Consider the following 23,296-nt stretch of genomic DNA (forward strand, 5'->3'; position numbering starts at 1 on the left):
TGCACAGTTGATAAGTACATTTGGAAAAAGTATGCACAAATACTTAGATGGGTTTTATTTTAAAAAATCGCAGTCAGATATGGATTTTAGTGGGAACCAGCTTCAAGACTGAACCTGGGGAATTTCATCTAGCTTGATTTTTCTTATTCATGCACCCCTATTTCAGATGCTGATTTTAAAGAGTTGACCACTTAAACATCTTGCCAGGATGGAAGAACCAGTTTCTCTTCAAATTCATTGCTGTTGTTGATAATCTCAAGCAATTTCTGTTGCATTTATTTATTTATTTATTTAAAATGTTTGTTTCCCACCCTTTACAGTGTCTTAGGACTACATAAACGATTTGCCAATCTTGGTAAGTTCTTAAAAAAAGAAAATCAATCAAACCAATCTTGAACTCTTCATGGCCTCCTAGCAACTAATTTGCATTGGGACTGTAATATAGAAACATAGAAACTGAACGAGTCAGAAGGGGACTCCGGGGCCATCTAGTCTGACCCCTGGCTCCAGTCGGATCTGCTCACGACATGCCCACCATGTGCATGTCCAGCCTATCCTTGAACACCCTCACCAATGGGGCCTCAGCCACCTTCTGTGGAAGCCCATTCCATACCCACAGGGTCCTAACTGTCAGGAAGTACTTCCTGGCATCCACACCAATTGTCTGCAGCCCAGAGGTACAAGATCCACTTTTTCATTTGATAGGCTAGAATTAGTGAATGGGGATGATGGGAGATGGTATCCCAACACAACTCAAAGGCACCAGGTTGTATTTAAGAGCCACAACACTTTACCAATCTGCCCCATAAGAGGCATGCTGGTTTTCATAAGCTGGCTTTCATTAGGCCTTATCTGCCATTGTCCCAGGCAGAAGGTTTCAGAGCCAGAGGTGGGGTACTTCCAGTTGCGGGGGGGGGGGGGATAAAAAAGCCATTGGCCTGATCCATTCATTTTGTTCTGCTTGTATTAAGACCCGTTGACATCTGTGGGCGAGACCTTGGAGACATGAAAGTTAAATAGCACAAGTGTCACAGCAAATGGTAAAAACTCCTGCTGACATTGACATGAGGATGTTGACAACTCCAGAATAATTTTTCTGAAAGTTTGAAAACAAGTTGCTGTTTTCCCACTTTGCACACACAAACACAGAGAGAATCGAATTTTGGGGACTTTCAGTAACACTCAGGGCAATGGCATGTTTTACGCGCGTTCGAGGAATGCCTGCATTAGCACTTCTAACAGCCAGAATTCGGCTTTCTTGTGCATATTTGGGTGTCGAAGGAAGCCAAGCTGTGCTTCCTGCTTCCAGACTTGTTCAAGCTGAGAAAGCGCATCTTCCCCACCCATGCTCTGCATGCACATGATGCCAATCAGGCTCCCTCTGGACCCCACAAGCTATCCTTCCAGAACTCTTCACCCAGTCTCACACCCAGCCTCTTTCTGAAACCTGGGCCCTTAACCACAAGCTGCTCAATTGCTCCTGAGTACCAAGCTGCCTTTTGAAGCCTCGAGTATTTATTTCAATTAATGTGTATTTTTTTAAGATAACAACAACACGCATACATAGAATTCCTTCCTGCATCCAGGGCTTTCTGAATATGAAACAGGCCTTTGAAGCAATCTCTGCTTAGTGCAGGAGCAGAGGTGGGGTGGGCTGAAGGGGTGGTGGGGGGAGATCCTGCTAAGAATGTTAATGCCAAGACATGCCATTCAGGTTACAATTGGCTCTAATTGGCAGGCCTACAGCTGTAGAATTCTAATTTACCTGCAGCTGAGTGGCATTCAGAAAAGTAAGAAATGATTTCCAACCTTTACAGAAATATATCAAAAGAATTGCTTCCAGTCTGCTACTTACAACCCCAGGCTCATTGTGAAAGCCCGGTGTAAGCATATGTGCCAGGGAAAAAACTGTTTCAGAAAGTCTTATTTCTGCCTTCCCACCCCCTCCATAAAGTATAGCTATCATCACAATTCAGATTTTGTAATACATGCAGAACTGGCACATTTGTTTATGTGATCAGGTGCTTTATGACCCTGCTACCTGCAAGCATCAATTTTAATGGATAGCAGGTTATCCCACACTATTAAAACATGCTCCGTGGAGAGCGTTGCGCTTCTCAGAAAACAGGAACATTAAAAGTTAATCAGTCCATACTGGGCACTCTTAATGGCTTCTGAACAAGAGTTATTGGGGAGCTGCCTGCGCCCGTATCCATCGCAATGCGGGGAAGGGGGATGCTCTTTCCCTGAATATCAGGCATGAGATCAGATGAGATGCTCTTCTAGTCTGGCTTCCTGCTGCAGTGGTGGCTGGCAAGGTGCTTCACGGAAGTTCACAAGCAAGACAGCCGGGATCTGCTTTGACAACCAGAACCAACGGCACGTCCAAAGGTGTTTATGGATGCTGTCAACTAGGTTACTAGTCTCATCCAATTCAGGTGCAGGCAAGCCAGCACCCACCCCCAGGTGCTTTGGACAACAACACCCCTAGCTGGGGCTTTTCAGAATGGCAGTCCAAAACTCCTGGTGGGCCCCTAGTCTCCCGCCTCTGACCTAAATGTTGCATCAGTGGTCCGTTGTCTCACCTAAGCATGGATTTATTACCAGCAGTTTTGAAGGAACATACGGGAGCAGGCGCCCCCTAAGATACATATGCCTGGTTCTCGACCCAGGCCCTCTCTGTGACTACAGCCTGGACTTTGCTATTTGACTTCCCAAAAGCAAACAGTCAGGACAGTCAGGACCCCGAGGGTGTAGAATGGGCTTCCACGAGAGGTCGCTGAGGCCCCATCGGTGCGGGTGTTCAAGGATAGGCTGGACGTGCACATGGTGGGCATGTCGTGAGCGGAGCTGGCTGGTGCTGGAGGTCAGACTAGATGGCCCGGGAGACCCCTTCTGACTCGCTCTGTTTCTATGTTTCCCCACTGGACCTCGGGCTCCATCTCACCTCAAGCTTGTTGCCCTGGTCCTGGTGCCTCTGTCTTGCCTCTGGCCACCCAGACCCTGGACCCTGACACCTTGTACATGAGCTTCCCCAGCCCTGTCCTAGACACTAACTAATCCCTGCAACTTCCTGTGGAGAAACCAGGAAACCCATCAATGCAGGTAACACCTGGGTGAAAAGGCAAGGTGCAGAACATGAGAACGCAGCCGTACAGACCTAATCTGGAGTTTATCTATGGATCCATCAAAGCAATCAATGTGTTTCTTTTCTACTATTGATGAGAAGAAGAAAATAGTGATGTCTACTGCTTTTGGTGGTTTAAACTCCAGAAACTCAAAGGGAAAATTGGAAAGAAGCAGGTTATGTGCAAACACCAGCTTTTGGAGGCCTTGGGCATTGTAGACCCAACACTGTATGTAGTCCAGATGTTCATGCCAAGAACAAGAGAATCTGCTTTATACCAGCTCAGAATACTTGTCAGTTTACCCCAGTATCTTCTACTCTGACACACGCTACTTCTTGCTCATCACGTTCTCAGGATTTTTCAAAACATCTGTTTCCTGATTTATTTTTATTTAGAAGATGGACCCTGAAATCCTTCCATTCACTTCCATCATTCTGAATGCCCTTCCACAGTGAAACTATCTTTGTAGATGTTTATACCTAGTGATGAATTCTATTCCTTGGTTCCACCTCCACCAGGTTTCACCAAGTTTTTAAAGAGAGGAACAGTGGAAGCTGGAACGCAGCATGGCTAGGCCATACAGTGCATATCTGAAGTCTTTGATGCAATCAGGGATGTGTTCTTGGAGGCACTGGACACAAACTGCAATCCAAGTTTGGGCCAGGGACATGGTATAACCTCCTGCTAGATAAGCGGCTCTTATCTATTCACATTGAGTTGGGGCACAATGCTTGGGTCATGCCATTTCAAACCATGGCTCCCTCGGCTAGGAAACGGAGATGAGCACCGCCCCCTAGAGTCAGGCATGAGTGGACTTTAATGTCATGGGGAAACCTTTACCTTTTCCTTAGTCCTGGTGTCCTGGTTCCACTATAGCACTGTTGTTGAGGAAGTTTAGGGTGCTTCACTGAACCCACGACTCCATGTGTACACACTAGGAATCATGGACATGCAAGGTGGGGAGCCAGTTAGACTTGTGGACATCCCAGGTGCTCCTGGAAAGTAACCACATGAGGCCCCAATCACAGAGCAGGGACAAACTGTTCTTCTTTTCTTGAATGGAGTTAATAGTGAGCTGCACAGGGTATGGTGCACAAGAAGTCCTCAGTTCACAGGTATCCAGTGGTTACTATCACACGCCTATGCATGTTTACTCAGAAATAAGACCCTACAGAGCCTAGTCCCAGGAAAGTGGGCTTGGACAAATTCATGGAGGAGAAAGCCATCAGTGGCTACTAGTCTTGATGTCTCCATGCTACTTGCAGGACCAGAGGCAATACGTCTGCATACATCAGTTGCTCGGGGGCTTGGGCAGCAACTGATGAGGACTGGGGTTCCCATCCTGCTCGAGAGATCCTGTGTGCAGCTGGTTTGACCCTGCATGAAGTGAATGCTTGACTAGGTAGACCATTGGCTTGATCCAGCTTGGCTTTTCTGATGGTGTAATGAAAATGTGCATTGGATTGCAGTCTGAGTTTGCCATGGGTATTTGGAATTGGAGCAAGTATTTACATACTTCCTCATTCTGTGCTTTTCTCTGACACATTGCACATTTGGAAAGGAGAAAAATGTTAGCCTTCACTAAAAACATCACCCCCTTAGCCCTGTACATTTGCTGAGGTTAGAAAGGGAATGTTTTCTTTGAAGTCGGCTGTTATCCTAGCAAAGCTGTATTAAGTAGCTCAAATTAAATATCTGTAGGATGACATATCAGTAGTGAGTCAGGGCTGAGAAAATGATCATGGCTTTGGGGTACAATCACAGAAGTGTGGTGGGAGTGGAAGAAGAAACTGAATGAGGCTTGCTTTCAGAAAGCTATTTCCCATAATTGATTGGATTAAAAAAATTAAAGGCTGACTGTAGTTCGTTTGCAAGAAAATTTAAATCACTTAACAATTTCAGATCTAAACTATCTGAATTTGATCTGACACAGCACTACTGGTTGAACAAAACCAAACCTTTCTTCTTCTTCTTCTTCATTATTCCTAGTAGTGTATTCAATTACTGAGATACTATCGGGTTGAATATTTTTCTGCCATAAAGATTTTCTCCTTAGGGATTTCTAAAAGAAGGCCTATTAAATGTCCCTTCCTTTGTTCTACTCTCTCTCTCTCTCTCTCGAGAGAGAGAGAGAGAGAGAGAGAAGAGAAGAGAAGAGAAGAGAAGAGAAGAGAAGAGAAGAGAAGAGAAGAGAAGAGAAGAGAGAAGAGGAGATCAAAAGATAATGTAAGACTGAACATAACCACTGCATTGAATCCAGAAAGCAACAAAGCAGTCTATATGTCCCCAAGGAAATGACAAATTGCAATGAGGTTTTGGATCAAGAGGAATTGAATATTGGTCTCTAGAGTCAATGCAGCTTATTTCCATGAACAGCGATATAGGGCAGAGTTTACAAAATGAGGGTTGGTTATTCTGCAGGAAGCAGAGAAGAAAGATAACCAAGCCTTAAAGGGAGGTGAAATCTCTTTCTACCGAGCCAGGCTCGGAGGCAGTGTGCAGGAACAGTGCAAAAGGCAAATTCTCTGCTAGGGAATTCTAGGAAAAGGACTGCAAATCCAGTTCCCAGTATTATAAAATGTCTGTCTGAGAATCTATACTATGGGCATACTTGGAATGCAGTCTACAGTTCTGCTCCTTCCTTCACAGCATGGATACTGTAGAACTGGGGAAAGTGCCTGAAATCCAGGGAAGGACAAGGAATTCCAGCCTGGTTTTGACCAGAATTCATCCAGTCCATGAATTAGACGCAGACTCAAATGTACTCAGAAGTCTTATTTCCCTAACAAGTCTAAACTAGCCCTTGATGAATCACTGTTAAGTTTAGGATTGTTCGCTGGCTTTTGTGCATGGACTTTCAATATCCAGACAATGCTGCTTCCGAGCATGTGGTGTGTAGCTGGATTAATCCCTGATTTGCCAAACGTGGTGCTGCTTCCCTCTTCACCACCACTGCCTCGACCACCCTCAGCTCTACAAAAAGGGACAAGCCTTGACCCAACTGCATGTTCATTCTTCCTAGAATTTCCTTAGCAGCTTTCCTCCTTCTCCCTGCCAAAATCACCCCAGTTCTGGTTCCGAGGAAGTACATGATTCCAAGCCACAGCTCCCAAGGTGCAATTTGATATCATGTGTGTCCAAAAGGTTGTTTACAATGAACAGAAGCTTATGTGGCACAGCTAAATACAGGTGTGTGTCTGCTTTCTTTAATAAGTTGGAGTTTTCCCCATTTGCACCTGATGACAATGGCAACCAGAGTGCTTAAGGGAGGAAGAACATTTCTAAACATTTGCAGCATTTCATTTAGGGATGAAAGAGAGGGAGGTTTATAAAATTATATATAGTCTGAAGAGGACATGGACAGAGAAACATTTTTCTTCCTTTTGCAGAACTTGTGATCACATGACACGGCTACACAGGCTGGCCACAGGAAAACAACCAATCAGGACAGGAGAATAAAACCTGGTGGTGCGTGATATCATGCCGGACGATCCACTGACAAACTACAATTAGCAAATTTCCCTTTGATATTGTGCATGTGAAAAGCAGCTCATATTCATGGAAGGAAATTTCAGCTTAAAGGAGAACTTTCATCTAGGCTCACAGGGATGTATGGTTACTTTCCAATAAATAACTAATTCACTCAGGGTAAGATTTGTGGCCCAAATCTGCAAGAAAATGCATAGATTTGCATCAAGATCTCCTCTTATAGGTCTGCTTATCTGATCATTCTCTCCCTTTTTGTCTTTCTTTAACTTTATTACAAGTATTAACTCTTCTTAAAGAAGAAATGCCATGGAAGGCTTTGTTTATGCACTCTAAGACAAGCAAGAAAATTGCATCAATTTGCAAGTGATGGCTGTTAACATTCATGTATTCCGCTATAAGCATGGGGCTCGAATTCAGAGTGATCTTGATGGTGTGAGAATTGGTTGGAATGCAGTGCGATGAAATTTAATAAAGACAAATGGTTAAGTGTTAGCAAAAGAATAGGAAGGAGAGCAAAAGCATGGATTAAAATGGAAGGATAAGGGACTCCAAAAACACAGTACTGGACAGTGATGCAGGGGAGGGCAGCTTGCTGCTTCTCTTGGAACTCCAAATCGTTTAGTTATAGGACTAGGCACTGCAAGCAAACCTCAGAAAAGTTTGCAGGCCTAAAACTAGGTCCGTTCCCCAAGTCTCCCCTGAAGTACTGTGCTTGGTTGTGGCCATACACATATTAAGAAGTGTGTTGACAGATTGGAACTGGTTCAGGGGAGGACAATGAGGATCCACTGACACTATGGAAAGCTTAGGTTGACAAGACGGCATAAACTGGGTCCATAGGAAAAAAAATTCAGAACGTACCTAATACTTGCAGATGGAAGGTATTGAATTTGGAATCATCTGGGCCAAAACATGTGTTCTGGAAGGATGCAGGGGCTCAAATCTGTATCCTCCCGTTCATGCTGTTTTGCTAAATAGTTTTCCAACTTGTCAGAGATGAGTTGCATATTCATTAATTATAGTTAACAATGATGAAAGAAACATGTTCTGAAGATACTGCAATTCAGTCTTTCATTTATTATTACTTCATAGCTTAGCATAAGCCTAGACTTAGTCAGACTTAGAATGTACACAATGAAATCAATTTTGAATAAGTTAATCATTGATTACAATCAGTCTGCTCTCATTCTAAGACTGTATCTGAGCAAGCAAAAGCAGAATCCTCTACAGACTGATGAAAAATTCTACATTTCCCAGCATTCCCCTACCAGTGGTACTGACCAGTGAATGCTGGACATTGTAGTGTCTTATTCTGTCTAAACATAAATAAGATCATGCCATCAAACTTTTATTTCAACTGGAGATGGATTAATTTGTCAGTTCATCTTCTATCATTTTCTCTTTTTTCAGTGTTAATTTCAGTTTGGTTCAGTTGGAGGATATTTTTTTTTTGGCATATCTTCCCCAATACACACATTTTTGTACTCTTTGGAAGCAATTTGCCCTAATATACCCAATTCAGATAAGTGTGAATGTTCAATTTCCGCTAATATATAAAAGCCAGAAAGGTATGAATGCTAAAGGTCAACAGAAGAAGGGGCAGATAAAAGACAAAATTAGAAGAGTGTAAAAAGCCAATAATGAACACCTGATAGACACGAATGAACAATATTCCCCCAGAATATTAATACAGAGGAGAAGGTTGTCATAATCTGAATGCAGAGGGTGCACCCCGGAGAATTATATGCCCAATACAATAAATAAACTCATACACACATCCTTGAGCACACAGTTGTGCAACTGGGGATGCACAATTAAGGGAAGAATTGGCTATAGAAACCCGCTTGTGCACATGGTACAGTTTCTATGGAAGCAATTAAATTTGCCTCACACAAGAGCTTTGTGCAAACATTTGGAACTTTCCCTGTCAGATAGCTTTGTTCAGAAAAATAGGAAACAGGCATGCTTCATAGCTTCATTATGTGGCTGAAATCCAAGGACACATTCAGGCAGCTGAAATATTGATTCATGTCATTCTTGAAGAACACACTGAGTAAACAAGGAGAATGGATGATGGACCCCCAAGCTCAGCATGGGCTGGGCCACGTCTGTGTTGCAGGAGATTCATGAATGGTTTTTAGTTTTAATGTTAATAGTGAAGGAGCGCTTACATCAATATACGCCCGCCCACCCCTTGAGATCTGCGGGAGAGGCCCTTCTCCGGGAACCCTCCGTGAAAGAAATTCGGAGGGTAGGTACTCAGAGGAGGGCTTTCTCTGCGGTGGCGCCCAATCTATGGAATGCGCTCCCCAGAGAGGTCCGCCTGGCGCCGCCGTCATTTGTTTATCGGCGCCAGGCGAAGACCTTTTTATTTAAGCAACATTTTAAATGTAAATATTATTTGCTTATTTTATCTGGCCAGGGCAACTTATTTTATATTGTTAATTTGTTGTATATTTGTATGTTTTATATTTTAATTTTATGTTGTGAGCCGCCCTGAGGCTTCGGCGAATGGGGCGGCATAGAAATGTTTTAAATAAATAAATAGATAAATGATAGTGGGTGCAGGTGGGGTTTGGGCTGGGACTGTGTGCTGGGAGGTTGGGGATGGGTGCCTTTTGCTATTATTCAGACTGAAATCCCCCTTCACCAGCTGCTTGTGCTACTTGTACACACTTGCATCTTCTGCCCCTTGAAATAGAAAGCGATGGGGGCGTTATCCCCCTTCCACGGAGGGGTGCGCTTGGTCTGATCCCACCTCACCATCCATCAGGGATTCTGGGGGGGGACCTTCTGCAGCGCACTTTGTCAGGGTTGCCCCTACATGTCACGTTGACGAGGGACGATGCTGTGAATGCACTGCAGTCCGGCACATGACACTGGACCCCAGTAAGAAGACTGACCAGCCAAGGATTCTGTGCATAGCTTTTGATGCTATTTCATGTTGCAAATAATCTATCGCCAACTTAGTTCTTGCTACACCCAAAATTCTGCCACCAAAACCAAGGTATCAGCTTAGTAGAGAACCTGTGAAGAGTAGAGAGGAGCGTTTGGTACAGAGGATCCAATTTTGAGTTGGCGTTATTTTTCAACCTTGTGCTTACTGAAAATTTGGAGAAGCAAACAGCTCAAACACAAAAAAGCTGCTGTGGCTGTCCTTAAGAACACCCCCAAGTTACTTTTCTTTGTCTCAGAGGGGCCACGGGCCATCCGTTTGTAAGAAGAAGACATCATTAATGTCCCTTTTGCAGAATTTCCTCCTACCCCTCAAGAATACCTTCTTCTCCCCCACCCTCACCAGTTGTCCTTGTACTGAATCCCTTCCATGATCTCTCACCTCTTAAAGACAGTTGTGGTTCTGCAACTACAGAAGACTTCTTACCATCAGAAAAAGAAAGGCCACTTCCAATATTATTGCATTTTCTGGTCATGGAATGGGAAGTTGGACGTGGCCCATCTTTGCAACTATCAAGACTAGGAATGAGACGACTGGGCCACAGTCTGGCTCTCTTGCACTCACTGGACTTCCTTCCCACGCTTGGCCCCAGCCACGAAACAAGCCAAGCAGACATCATGTCTGCAAATGCTCAAGAAATACGCTGGAGGACACTAGTGGCTTCTTTTATGAAGTACACAAACTACTTAATTCTTTGCACAAAATATGAAAAGTATGTAATTCTTTGCAGAAAGCACACACATTTATGCAATTCTTTGCCCAAAGTATGCAAACTACAGGAGCCTGCAAGTCATGTGTACGGAAGCAGAACCCTGCCAGATGCCCACACGGGCGCTCGGTGCAAGGCAGACTTGGGGCAGAGAGAATGTAGACTAGAGTTTGGAGAGCTGAGCTGAAGAAGTCTGATGGATTCCCACCACCCAATCAAGCATGTTTATGTTACCTGTGAATATATATATATTAGACTCAGATTCAACAAGCAGAGCCTTAGAACCAGAACTGATCTAAACGTAAATTGGCAAACAGTAAATTGTTGGTCAATGTCAGTCACTCAAGTACATAACTCTGGAAGGTTTTATACATTCATTTATGCAGGGCTAGGTCAGTTACAACTGTAGGCCAATACTTTGGAACAAAAGCAAAACATCTGATACTAAATAGCAATTTAGAATAGTAATTATATTATGAAATTAGCTGGTTCACTTCTTTAATATGCCTGTTTCTGGTTTTTTACAGAATGTTACTATGGAATATGGTAAAAATCCATTCTAGGCATGCATATTGTCTCAGCACAGATATCTCTCAACAATTGCATGTCCATTGCTCATCTCCATTATAATTCTGTCCAGGCTCTCTGCATGGAACATAAGGACAACAGGGACACATATCCCAGAAAGAGGCATCAAGCCAGCTTGTATACATTTTTCCCAGTGGAAAGGCAGTCTCCTGTCAGGATCTGCAAAGTGATAAGCTCCCCCTGCTGGCCCGATAGAGGAAGTGACCTAGTTTGCCTTTCTAGTACTTGAAGGATTAGCACCAGGCTTGAAGGTGATTGCAGGATTAGGGCCTGTGCAACCATACAGGCCACCTGGGAGCCACCTGAGGCACTATAAAAGGCTTCCAAGTGCTGATCAATTTTCTCATAGCTACTTGAATATTTGTAGTATCTATTTAATGTTTCTAATTTGGTGGCTGCCTCCAGTCCTGCAATGTTTCCCCTTCCATTTTCACTCATGCCTGTTGCTGACTCTGCATTGGCCCCTGGTGTTGCCACACCTTTGCCAAGTCCTGATCCTCCTTGCCTCTTGGCTCTTCTCTTGCCTCTGGTCCTGCCATACCTTGTTGGTACCTTGTCCCTTCCCTGTTCTTGACTTAACGTTCAGCTCAGGCTCTGTTATGCCTTGTCCAGTGTCTGACCCTTGCCCAAGTAAGCCATGGTCCTTCTTCTGCCTGCATCACCCCAACCCTGGCCCTGGCATGGCATCAAGGACACCTGCTGCTTATATCCCAGAGAAGAAAGGCATCAATCAATTCAAATAGATAAGTGGAAGCTACAGATATCCAGCCTCCATGAATTGAGGTCACACTGGCAGACACAGCGAAAATACCAGCTCGAGTACAGTAATAGTATTTTGTTGAAGTTTCATGAGCTTTGTTGACAGCAATATGTTGGAGAGTTGCTGCAGTTAAGTAAGCAGGCAATGCTTCTGTGATTCATGGATAAATAGGCAGATTTCTCTATCAAATTCCAATATTGATGTGATTGCTTTTTCTTAGCAGAGTTTGTCTTCAGAATAACCTGTTTCCTTCATTTCACTGATTCTCAAAAAAATGTACATTCACAAACCAGTTTTCCCCATGCGGCAAACACCTACCAGAAGCAGGTTATTAGAGCGCAGACAGTGTGGGGAGTTCAGACTGTGGAGCAGTGCAGAGAAAGAGGGCATCAGTATGTGGGAATGCATCTCTTGTGCTAACCCCTTGCTCAAGTCAGCCCTGCAGCAGTAAGCTATTTCTCGGCTCCAAAACTAAGCCAAGCAAGGTACTGATAGCTTAGTAAATGTTTGGCTTGTCAGATAAAAACCCAAGCCTGTTTTACAAGGAGTTTTAGGATCTCCGGCTCAGAGCATGGAGGTAGCCACATCCACAGCAGGTGGGTCTTTCCCTCTCTGGGGAGTATTACAAGAATACTCAATCAGGATAGTGTTATCATCCACACAGAGCTCCTTCTCCGTGCGTTTTTGTGTGTGTGTGCCTGCAGCTCAAAAGGCCTGCTGAGCAGTTACTTTGTGAATTCTCTTTCAGGTTCCGAAATACGCTACATTTGTGCTCCATTACCAGACCAAGGAAGCTCATCTGGAATCAATCTGGTGGCATAAAATACAGTCTGTGATGATCCTTCCGACTTATACAAATATTCTAATGTGTACAAATGAGTTTTTCTCCATAAAAGGACAGATAAATGGGGATTTGAAAGGCAGATGGACCATTACACATGTTTAAATTGAAAGAAAAGTCCTACCACGAGAGACTGCCTAAATATGCATAGGGCTGCACTCTGAAAAATCCACTCCTCAAATGGATGCTCCCCTGGTGGATCTCCCCTGCCCAAGGGGGAGAATGAGATTCAACCGTAGTGGGGATGTAGATGTATCACACTGACCACCTCTCCCAGCTCCAAATGTGAGTATTCAATGAAGCTGACAAACACGTGTGGCCGCTGCCTTTGAATTCATTTCTTGCACTAGTTTGAATGTTCTTCCAATCCGGTACACGCCGTTGCAATGTCATGAGACATGCAGCAGACCAACTTTCGAGCGCTCACTCAAACGTTTGGGCAAGTTCATCCTCCCAAATTTTCCCTTGTGGACATATGTGCCAGCACGCCATGGCATGTTAAACACTTGGTCCAAATGGGCCCATGTTTGTGGTTGTTGGAAAATAGGCAGCCGTTTATCAGAACCGTTGTCACCTTGCACATATGCAGTCAGGGTGTCATGACTCTTTGCATCAACATCTATTAACTCTCTCCCCACACAACTCCCAAGCAGACATTCTTCAGCCAGCTGCAGTTTCTCCATAGGGTCGGCCAAGATGGACATATATTAGACATTCATCCTAGGGATCGGTCCTAGTCACCCCACAAGTTTCCAACACCCCAAAGCAATCCCCAATCTCTGAGAGTTACATGACTTCAGAATCTTTTCAGATGATACTTAAGTGAAATAAAATCTTAAGTTATTTGTATTTAACAGAGCATTTCATGTCATCGAAAGCAGCCTGGCACAGAAAGGTAATGAGGGCTGTCAACTGTTTCACAGTAATTACAACCCTTGTGATATAATGCTACAAAATTATAATACCGCTTAGGAGAATGAGAACGGAAGAATTTCACTTTCCCTTCCCACTCCCACCGGCCCCCACTCCCGTTCAAGGAACAGAGGACAACGCCGTGCATAAGGTGCCGCGTTCAGCACATGCAAACACGCGTCGGACAGACATTTCCGCATTGCATTTCCCGAATTCCCTCCATTTATTTTAGTCCACCATGTCTCATGCACTACTGCAATCATATACTTCATTTGCATACAGTACAGCTGCTTTTCTAATTGCTTTTTGCAGGGCTTGCAAACAGTAAAAAGAACACAACAGTTCAGAGTCTGGATTCTAGTCACCCCACCGCCCCCCGGCAACCTCTTAAGCCTCGGAGAGATAAAGCAAGAATCGCGAATGTACTCACGGTCGTTGCACAGCGTTCCGCTAAAAGAGGTCATGCTACAGTCACAGCTGAAGCCGTCCCATTGCTGCAAGCAGACTCCTTGATTCGCACATGAGTCCTCTTGGCACGTTGTGCTGGGCCCTACCAAGAAAGCGCACAGCAAAGTGAGCTCGGCCTCTTGCCTTCGAGGCGACCACATTTGTCATTGGATCACATGGGGTAGTTGCCAACATCTCAGATTTATACAGCAAACCAAGGAAAAGAACTGATAGTCGTATTGGCCGTAACTTAAACAAAAGAAAGCAAAACGAACTTTATGGAGAGACATATGGCTTTTTTGGTTCAGAAGGCAGAGGAACACGAAGAGATGAGCTGATTCCGAAATGCAACAGAACAGAGAGCCAACACAGGCAAAACGGGGTGGTAGTTGTGGTAACCATTGCTAATTTCATGTCCACATGTACAATGGTCTCTCTTTCACAGGATGAGCGCTACCAGGTACTGTGCAAAACAGACTGCCACACTTAAAATAATAATCAGAAAATTAAAAGTGAGCTGGAAAAAGAAAGTACTGTTGTCTGAGCAATGAACGGATGGAGAGCTATGTCTGTGGAAAGGCAGGGGATGCTTGGGTGGGTTATTCCTTTTGGAAAATAGACATATATTGTGTAGTAGTTTACTGGCAGGAATGTTGGCAAGTATCTTCATACATGCTTGAAATTATCCCATGCAGGTTGTTTTTTTAAAAATATAGATATAGAAAAAATATAGATGGGGAGAAATCATGCTCAAAAGTGACAAACCACATGAGAAACAAAGCTATTCTATTTCTAGAGATCATAAAATAGACCACTGAAAAAATGAAAGAAAAGAACTTAAAAAGGGGCATGATCAAAGCACTAAAGCAATCACTATACAAACAGACACAAGACTGAAAGCCTTTATGCAGAATACCCTGTAAGAGGAGCATTCCCTGCATCATATTTTTAAAGGGAAAGAGCAGAAAAGTCTGAGATGCAACCCATCAGCACAGAAATGGCTGACAGTTCTTAAAATGCCTTACAGGTTTCAGTCTTGTTTAATATACATATGGACTATCTACCTTGCAAATCAGCTTTCATCAATGCAACTTTGTCAGCAAAATAAAAAAGCAAAATATATTAAATGTTAGTAAGCAAATATTGAAATGGCAGCACACACAGAAAGACTGTTCAGAGAAAGAGGTGCATGCCACTCTTGAGGAGGAAAAGAAATCCCATGTAATGCAAATAAATTAATGCTAACAGACATAAATCTCCAGGCAAGCCAAAGTGAGAATGCAGTAATTTGCCAGCATTTTCTACAAATATAATGGTTAATTGAGCTGATGACATGTAATGAAGGAAAATTAAAAGCATTTCTTTTCGTAGGATAAATGGGAAAGCTTTAACAAGTGAATGCATGGTTTAATACTGAATAGCCATTTGTCATGTTCAGATCTTCAGTTCCATCATTAGTACATTATCCTCTCCCATCTTTCTCTTCTCTGGGCCTTCTGCTGGAACTGATGGAATGTGGTCCGGAATGGATGACAAGGACCATGTAGTGTCCTTGAGTTACAGATGCAGTGGTGGTCTCTCCTCTCTCCCATGATACACTGGGCCATGGTCAAAAGAAGGGCCACTGTCTGCATTTTGTCCGTGCCACTGTTACTCCATGTTCCTACATGCAGGTTCCCTGACTTCCCTCACTGAAATTGAGGCAGGTAGTAAAATATAGACACAAGTGTTCTCTTTTAGGCTGATCATGTTGAAGGAAGCTGGTTAGTGTGCCAGAAAGTGTGCCCAGGAAGTGACAAGCAGCTTCAGAGTCAAGTGTAACCCCGTTGCCCTGAAGCCATCTGAGCACTGGGAGTTGCAATGCCACCTTTGGGCACAGGAGGATCGCTGAAGCTCAGCAGAGAAGAGGCCACTCTCTCCTTCTACTGGCAAACTAACCCCGTCGTGTCCTCAGGCTCAGAAGCCCACCTGCGCCAATGAGACATGGATGACCTTACTGCAGAGAACCACTGGGATACCCCCAGGCCCGAGAATGCAGTCTCTCCTCAACCTCAGACTCTGGGGATGAGACATCTTCCACTTCTCTGTCCCTCAGACACACGGGAGCATGGAATGACAACAGCAGGGCCCCCCTACCTATGAGGAAATGCTTTAGCAGTATCCCCTGGGAGATGCTGTCCAAGGTCCTGACAGCTATTTACCTTGTGCTGCTCCTGTTCTCCTAATTGGTTGTGGACTGGACTCTACGCTACTTGGCACTAAATCATCTGTGACTGGCATGTTCCAAGGTGCCTTCCTTTGGACAGCAAACCAAGGAAGCACGACCCCTTCTGTGTCCCACTGAGAAGTCTTTGGCTTGCAACGGGCTCAGCTTGTCAACATTACAGCTCATCTATTGGATGGCAGGACATTCATATGTGCTTTTATCTGCACTAGGATCCATCCCCGAGTACGGCTGGGATTCTGCTGACTGGTTTTGCACATGTGCACTTGCACTAAATTGTCTTGTTGTCTTTTTAGCCACATTAGCTCAAATTGTGTGCAAGGTCACACCCTGAGCATTGGCTGTATTTTGACCAGCAGCATAATTAGCTGCCATACAAAACAAGAGCTCAACATGAGGGCAAAAAGGCTGCTATCCGGACTTTACTTTTTGGGCCATATGGCTTGGGGAACAATTTTGCTTTATTGCATCCAAAAGTCCCATCAAGTCACACCCAGCCTATTAAAGCATTATTCTCACCTGTCAGTAGGGGTGTATGAAAATGTTGGTTTGGCTTACAAGTGGAAGCACATGTCTGACAAAAATATTTGCTAACCGTCAAGGACATACTTGTGTATGTCTTGTTCCCAGTTCGATTTCTGCAAATGTCCCAATTCATGCAAATTTTCTCAGTAGACTGTATACCTGTCTTAGTTTATGGAGGACATCTGGGGAGATTTGCCCAAATCTCTCAGCTGCTTGCTGCTTGAGTAAGGAGTAAATGCTAGAAAGAATGACTGCAGAAGAGGTGAGATGAAGCTTGGCGAATCCTAGTGATCTTGAGCATCGGTCACGTGCCCATCCATATCTGCCAGGCACTTGACAACCTGCATGCCTTTGTAGTTGCAAACAAACACCCAAGACAAGAGGTTTATCTAGCTGTAAGAGTCACCAAATGTGGCCAGTGAGCTGAGTTTCAGCTTGGTACATGTGAAATTGTGCAGGCCTGGGACATATGGACAAGCCAAACCAAAGCGCTAGAGATGTGGAACCATAAAAAGCCCCCAACCTAGCCCGAGACCCTACAAAATGCTTTGAAGCCTGTTCTGCATACAACCTGTGCTAACAATGTACACCTAAATTAAATTAGTTAATTTATGCACTAACTGCCATCTAAGCAACGTGATGATATAAAGTGCTGCACAGGAGCTAATTATCACAACAATTAATTAAAATACAGCGCAAACAAAATGGAGACGTGCAAATCAGCTTGTTGGTGGTGAAGAGCAGACTCCACCGATTACGTTCAGGGAGATAAGCTAATGTGCTCAGGTTCAATTTGTGTGTGCTTGCTTCTCCCTCCATGACATCCACCTTCATTAATAATGTAGAGCAGGTCCAGTTTGCCGCTGTAGCACGACACAAATTGATGACAGCGGGTGATATTGGAAACTGTCATCATCTGAGTCCAGATAAACAGGACACAGTGGGAGAGACACTACGGCAACCCAAGGATGAGGTGTGGGGATATTTAGTTTTCATCAGATGAGGTTGTGACAGGATTACAGAGTCCTTGTTCCATACCTTCACATCCTCGTTCTATCTGTCCATTGCAAAACAGAGCATCTGAGATCAAATCTGGAAGCCGCCCGTTCAGATCCACTGAGGCAAGGCATCCCTGAAATCCTTCCTTTGCATGGACCAATTTAGGTAAGGATTTGTAGGTTTCCTTTGCTACCCCTCCAATGTACAAGTCACCTGTGTAACCAAAACATAAGGTCAGTCCCAGTTGCTTAACAGTCCATTTTTCTTTTTTTAAAGGAAAAACAAAACATTTTAAGCTACATTTCCAGGACACCGTACAGTCAAAGAATTCAACTAGATATATAGAAACAATATCAAACCATTAAGAAAATACAATAAACAGAACAGAATCAGCCACAGAAATAATAAAAGAGCAAGATGTCAATTGATTAAAATCTCATGAAAATAAGGCAGCTTTCCTCTGGCATTTGAGGTCAGAAGAATAAATATTTGTTCTCCACAAAGCCCTGGAGTGAAGTGGCAAATAGGCTGCCTATAGAAAACTAAACGTGAGCCCGGTTGCCAAGAAAACAAACTTTGTAGCTGTCACCACTTCTATTGGCAGTGGCAAAATAAACACAGGCATGAAGATTAAAAAACTAGAAAGAAACCCTAGGGACTCATGTCTCTCAACCTTTCAGTGAAATTTTCCCTCTCCAAAAGTTCTGGACAGCATGAATTAGCTCTCAGTTCCTATCCACTTTGGTTTTGATTCCACAGTTAACAAAATAATTCTAAATCATCATACAATTCTAACTTGGGTATTAATTCAGGTCCGGTTAATTTTTTCTCCTGGTATTTGGTTACTGGAGATCAATTCCATTGATTCAGATTGGAATCCTCGTTGATGGCCATGACACATCAGTGCTTGGGTACACACACAGCTCAGCACACCATTGGTACTGATTTGGCAAGCACGACCTGACTGGAATCTGTTGCCTGTTGTTTTCTATAAAGAAGATGTCCTACCTTGGTATGTAGTCCCACACAGCATTGAACTTGGTTCTTTTGAGCTGAGGGGAACCCAACCGGTTCCAACCACTTATCTGGCTCCTCTCATAAACCCTCCTGAAACTGTTGGTAGAAAAGTATGAAGAATGCATGTTTTTGGTCCCAGCTGGGCCGGCTTCCAATCTCCACACATTGATCTGAAACTGTGCACCAATTTTGGATCAATATGTGAGAATGGCACCAGTGGTGTGACCCATAGCTCTGGACGTGGACAATACCTGCAATACATCTAGATAGGACCACTGGGTTCTACCAGTTGTTGTTACTCTGTGGCAGGATGGTCTTGGATCTGGCAGACTTGGCTTCTGTCTTCTGAACAGGGAGATAACTGATTTTTTATTATTTCCCTCCCTACATGGAGTTCTCAGGGTTTCTTAAGGTTGGGAGGGCCTCTGAAACAGCAGGAGAGATGGATGGAAAGCTGGAGGGAAAAGGGGGAGAAGTTAAAAATAATCTCCTTCCCCATTTTGCTGATGGGAAGTCCTGGTGGATCAAAGAACATCAGTGAACTGTTACCAATGAGATGGAATGCTTGCTGGATTTCTTCAGGATCTCAAGGACAGTGGGAACCACTGAAGTCTATCCTATACTAAAATCATTCTCAGATAATAATTTCCATATATCTGTAGAATCCAACATGGCTCAGTTTCAGGCTAATGAATTAGATGGAAGAGAATATATGCTTACTCAAAAAAACCATAATGAAAACTATCTATTTTCTTAATGAACTGGTTCCTGAATTGATGGTTGTCCCTAAAATATAATTTCCTTTTAGTTTCTAATAACTGTACAAAAATATAATGTTTTAGCATGCATCTGCGTGAAGGGGATATGACTGTGAAAAGAATGAGAAGGAACAGAAACGGAATGGGCACTGCAATTATTCTAATGCTCCTATGGGGACCTTTTTGTATTGATGGTGAAATTTACAATATAAAGCTGCACAGTCCCACTGAGTCTGGGGAACAGAGAAGGTTTACATGAAAACGGTATGAGTGATTTGGTTGAGAAAGAAAGAGGCAGTTTTTCTTGGCATGCTTCCACAGCATGGTTGAGGGTGGTGAGGCCTGGGAAATGAGGAGGTGGACACAGAGATGGTGGAAAAGGAAGAGCCTATCTCGGGAATGCTGTCCCCAGTGTTCAGGCAGAGCCTGGGACCCGACAACATCTGGAAGTGCCAGGTGGGTTAGGGAGCAGAGCTGGAGCAGGCTGGCCTGATCCCTGACCCCATGATGCAGCATCCGGAAAGAAGGACTAGCCAGCTATTGGGCCTGCATAGATCTAGGAGGCTTGCCCATCTCCATCCAAGGAGGCACCCTCAGAGGGCTGGGGCCCAGGGTTACTGCAAAGGAGGGTTCTCAGACACGGTTCCTAGGTTGGGTTTAGCAAGCTGCTCTTTGCATGTTCAAAGACTCTTTCTTGGGTAGATGTGAGTTCACTGGTTGTACAATGGAAATAAAGTGCTTTTGCCAAAGAATTCTTGCCTAAAAGGAAGATGGAGAGAACTCAACTCCCGACGAATTCACACAAGTTTATGTAGGGATGCTTCCATAACCCTGATCTGAATTGCTCCACTGATTTAGAGTTCCACATGTTCCCTGATGCCATTCCTTTTAGAGAATACCATACCTGCACCATTAACTATGGTTTGCAGTTCTGTCCATTCATTTATTCATGTATTTATTATATTTATACTCCACTTTTTTTCTTTAAAGCCATTCAAGGTGCCTTTCATAATTCTCTTCCTCTCAGTCTTATCCCCACAACAGAAACTCTGTGAGAGTTGTGGGTGTTGAGAGTTTGTGACTGATCTGAAGTCACCCATGAGCTCCATGACTGAGTGGGAACGAGAACCCAGATCATCTCAGCCCCAGTGCCGCAATCCTAACCACGTAGTATTACATATTTCCCTCCTCTGTGTTACTGGCACTTATCAGTATGTTGTGAAAACACTGTAAGGGAAAAATACGCAATACACATGATGTTGTAACAAGGTTCTCTTTTAAAAATGAACACACAGAAATATAAACTCGTTCTTCTGTGAAATCAAATGGCAACAGAATTTTTGCAGTGTTTCATCTACATGCATATCCAGATTGTTGATACAGAGTGGTAGAAGATGGCAAGGAATGGATAGAAGCTCTTGTACATCCTCTAATCCCATAATGTTGGATCATCTCCCAGTGCAAGCAGCACTGATGAGGAACAGGAACATCAGAAGTGGCCTTACACTGGGGAAGACCATTGGTTCAAGTAGCTGAGTGTTGTGTAAAGTGGTGGACAGTTTCCCAAGGTCTGAGGCAGTTTTTCCCAGTCTGGAGACTTGGAAGAAAAGCAGGTACATTTCTTGGGGAAATAAGCATTCTCAATGAATATTCAGCTTGTGTGCCACCACCCACTTCTGTCCAAACTGAGGAACTGCAGGGAGAGCAGCACGCAACGCCTTTGTGTACCAAGCATTGCCAGGATACCCAAGCCCTGTAAACACTCTCTGGTCATATTTAACCACCCCTCTGTACAACCAGCAGACTTGCTCCCCGAGTTGGGTGTGAATGAGGCCGCAGCTCTTGGCATGCATTACCAAGGCCTGCTGACTGGGATTCAGAGGAGGAAGAGGAGGGGAAAAGCAGGGAGGCCTTGGAATGTGGAGCAATTCCAGACATTGCGATGAGAGGCTCTCAGGTGAGCAGGCAGCCTCTTAGAATATCCAAGGTGTACAGGTAGCAGGAGGGGCTTGGAATGGGGTGTTTCTCAGATGCAGACAAGACGGGTCCGGCTCTTGACCCCATGATGCAACATCGGCAGCAGAGCATGGCCGAATTAGAGGATCAGCCTGCAGACAGGAGGCGTGCTTGCTTGCTTTGAGCCCCAGATGGATGGGGCTCAAACAGACTCTTAAGGAGAGTTCCTAGAAGTAAACACAGGATTGGGTTCAACAAACTGCTCTGTGTACTCTCAGAGAGTCATTCTGGGGGTTTGTGCTTCTGGAAAATGCCTTGGTCAAGAAAGAATGTTTTGCAAAAAAGGTCAGTGGCTTCGAATGTGTAAAAAGGAGGAACCTGCCTTTGGACCAGCACCTACAGACCAGTCCAATCTCCTTTCCATGTGCCCTTGCCTCCTTCCTCATCACCCCTCTTCACCCGAAAGGGGAGGAGAGACCATACACAGGAGCCAACATCTGCTAATCCATTTCAAAAAGTTAAGGCCCACCTACCCATCCCACCCACTGCAGTGCGGCAGAAATCTACTGGATGGTCAGAGCTCCAACTTGAAAGGAAGGATGCTGGATACAATATAGAAGAGTCAAGACATTCTTTAGAGCTGCTGAAATAAATGCTTTGGATGAGCTCAGTAAGGAAGGGATCAGAGCAGTGGCCCATAACCAATCCAGCTCTCTTTTGGCGGCAAGGCAGTGCCCCCCATTGGTAACAAGCTCCACAGGTGTGGAGTTTGACCTGCTGCTGTGAACCTGCCCTCCAGTTTCAATATGTCCTGAATTGTTTGCCTGAAAAGGGGTTGCCTTATGGACACATTTTCCAACACAGATTTTACTGTATTGCAGTTGGTGGGAAGAACAGCTATTTCAGCTGGATGCCTCTGATTCTACCCCGCTGCCACTGCAGAAAGTGCAGGACCTTTCTGGGTGATTTGACTGGGGTTATGAAACTCTGGCGCAAGTTAACTCTGCTCATTTCCAGAAAGGAGTGTGAATCTGTCTGGATGGGCTGTGGTGCAGTTGCCAGTCCAAATTCACTATTCCTTCCCAGTCCTCAGGGCCATCAGGGACATTAAATCCATATCTAGCAGCTCTATGCTTCTCTTGTTATCTTGCATGCCATAGTAAGTGCAGGAAGCCCAACCTGAAAGAGGACACTGGCATGAAGTGAGGGGAGCTTTGAACACCTGCAACACTCCTATACACCTATCTAAAGCAGGGTTCCCCAGCCTTTTGGGGGAACCTTGCTTTAGATGGGCTGCCTTTGTAGATGCAACCATGCATTTCCCAGAAGGCAAGCTGCTGAGACAGAAGCAAGGCACTGTAATTAGACACTGTACAAGGCTGAGTGAAGAAACAACCTCCTTTGAACCAATTCAGAGGTGGCACTGGGGGGAAGCACTTTGCTTGGCCTCCCGCTTAGGTTTCTTTCTTCTTTTTTGAAAGGCAAAAATAAGTAAAATATCAGTAAATAAGTAAATTGAATATCAGGTGGAACAGGCAGCCTGCTGAGTGTTCTGAGAGGTGTCTCTGAGCACTTGGGTGCTCAGAGGCACTACACTGGATATTGCAGTTAAAATGGAAAGCAAGCAGAGTTGTGTTATCATCATAGTAATAATAACTGGCTGGCGCTGATATCCCACCTTTCAAAATATCTCATGTCCCAGGTCGTATGTCTAAAAAAAGAAAGGAAGAAAGAAACAAAGAAAGCAAAGCCCAAAGTCTGCACAAAAGGTGCGGATGCTCATTTGTGTGCTACAAATAAGTGTGATGCTATTGTGATTTCTCTCCTCCCCGCCTTAATTATCAGCTTCCCTAGAGACACAACTTTCTACAGTGCAATATAAAAAGCAGTACTCCAGTGGCTCGCAATGGTTAGTGGATGGGCTCATGACTGCTTTGCTGTCCTTTTCACTCTTCATTCTTTAAAGAATTAGTGCTTTATCTTCCAT

The 23,296-nt window shown here is 44.2% G+C and overlaps 1 protein-coding gene across 1 annotated transcript in view; it reads right to left on the reverse strand.

The window, feature by feature from the left end:
* The window catches only part of NRXN1 (neurexin 1), a 1,090,172-nt gene that overhangs the window by 485,693 nt on the left and 581,183 nt on the right, over positions 1-23,296 (reverse strand). Inside the window, 2 exon segments of the mRNA XM_044428877.1 lie at positions 13,814-13,933; positions 17,618-17,791. Of these exon segments, the coding sequence (XP_044284812.1) occupies positions 13,814-13,933; positions 17,618-17,791 (294 nt within the window).

Source organism: Varanus komodoensis, unplaced genomic scaffold, assembly GCF_004798865.1.
Source record: "Varanus komodoensis strain SLA01 unplaced genomic scaffold, ASM479886v1 scaffold2, whole genome shotgun sequence".
Taxonomy (NCBI): Eukaryota; Metazoa; Chordata; class Lepidosauria; order Squamata; family Varanidae; genus Varanus; species Varanus komodoensis.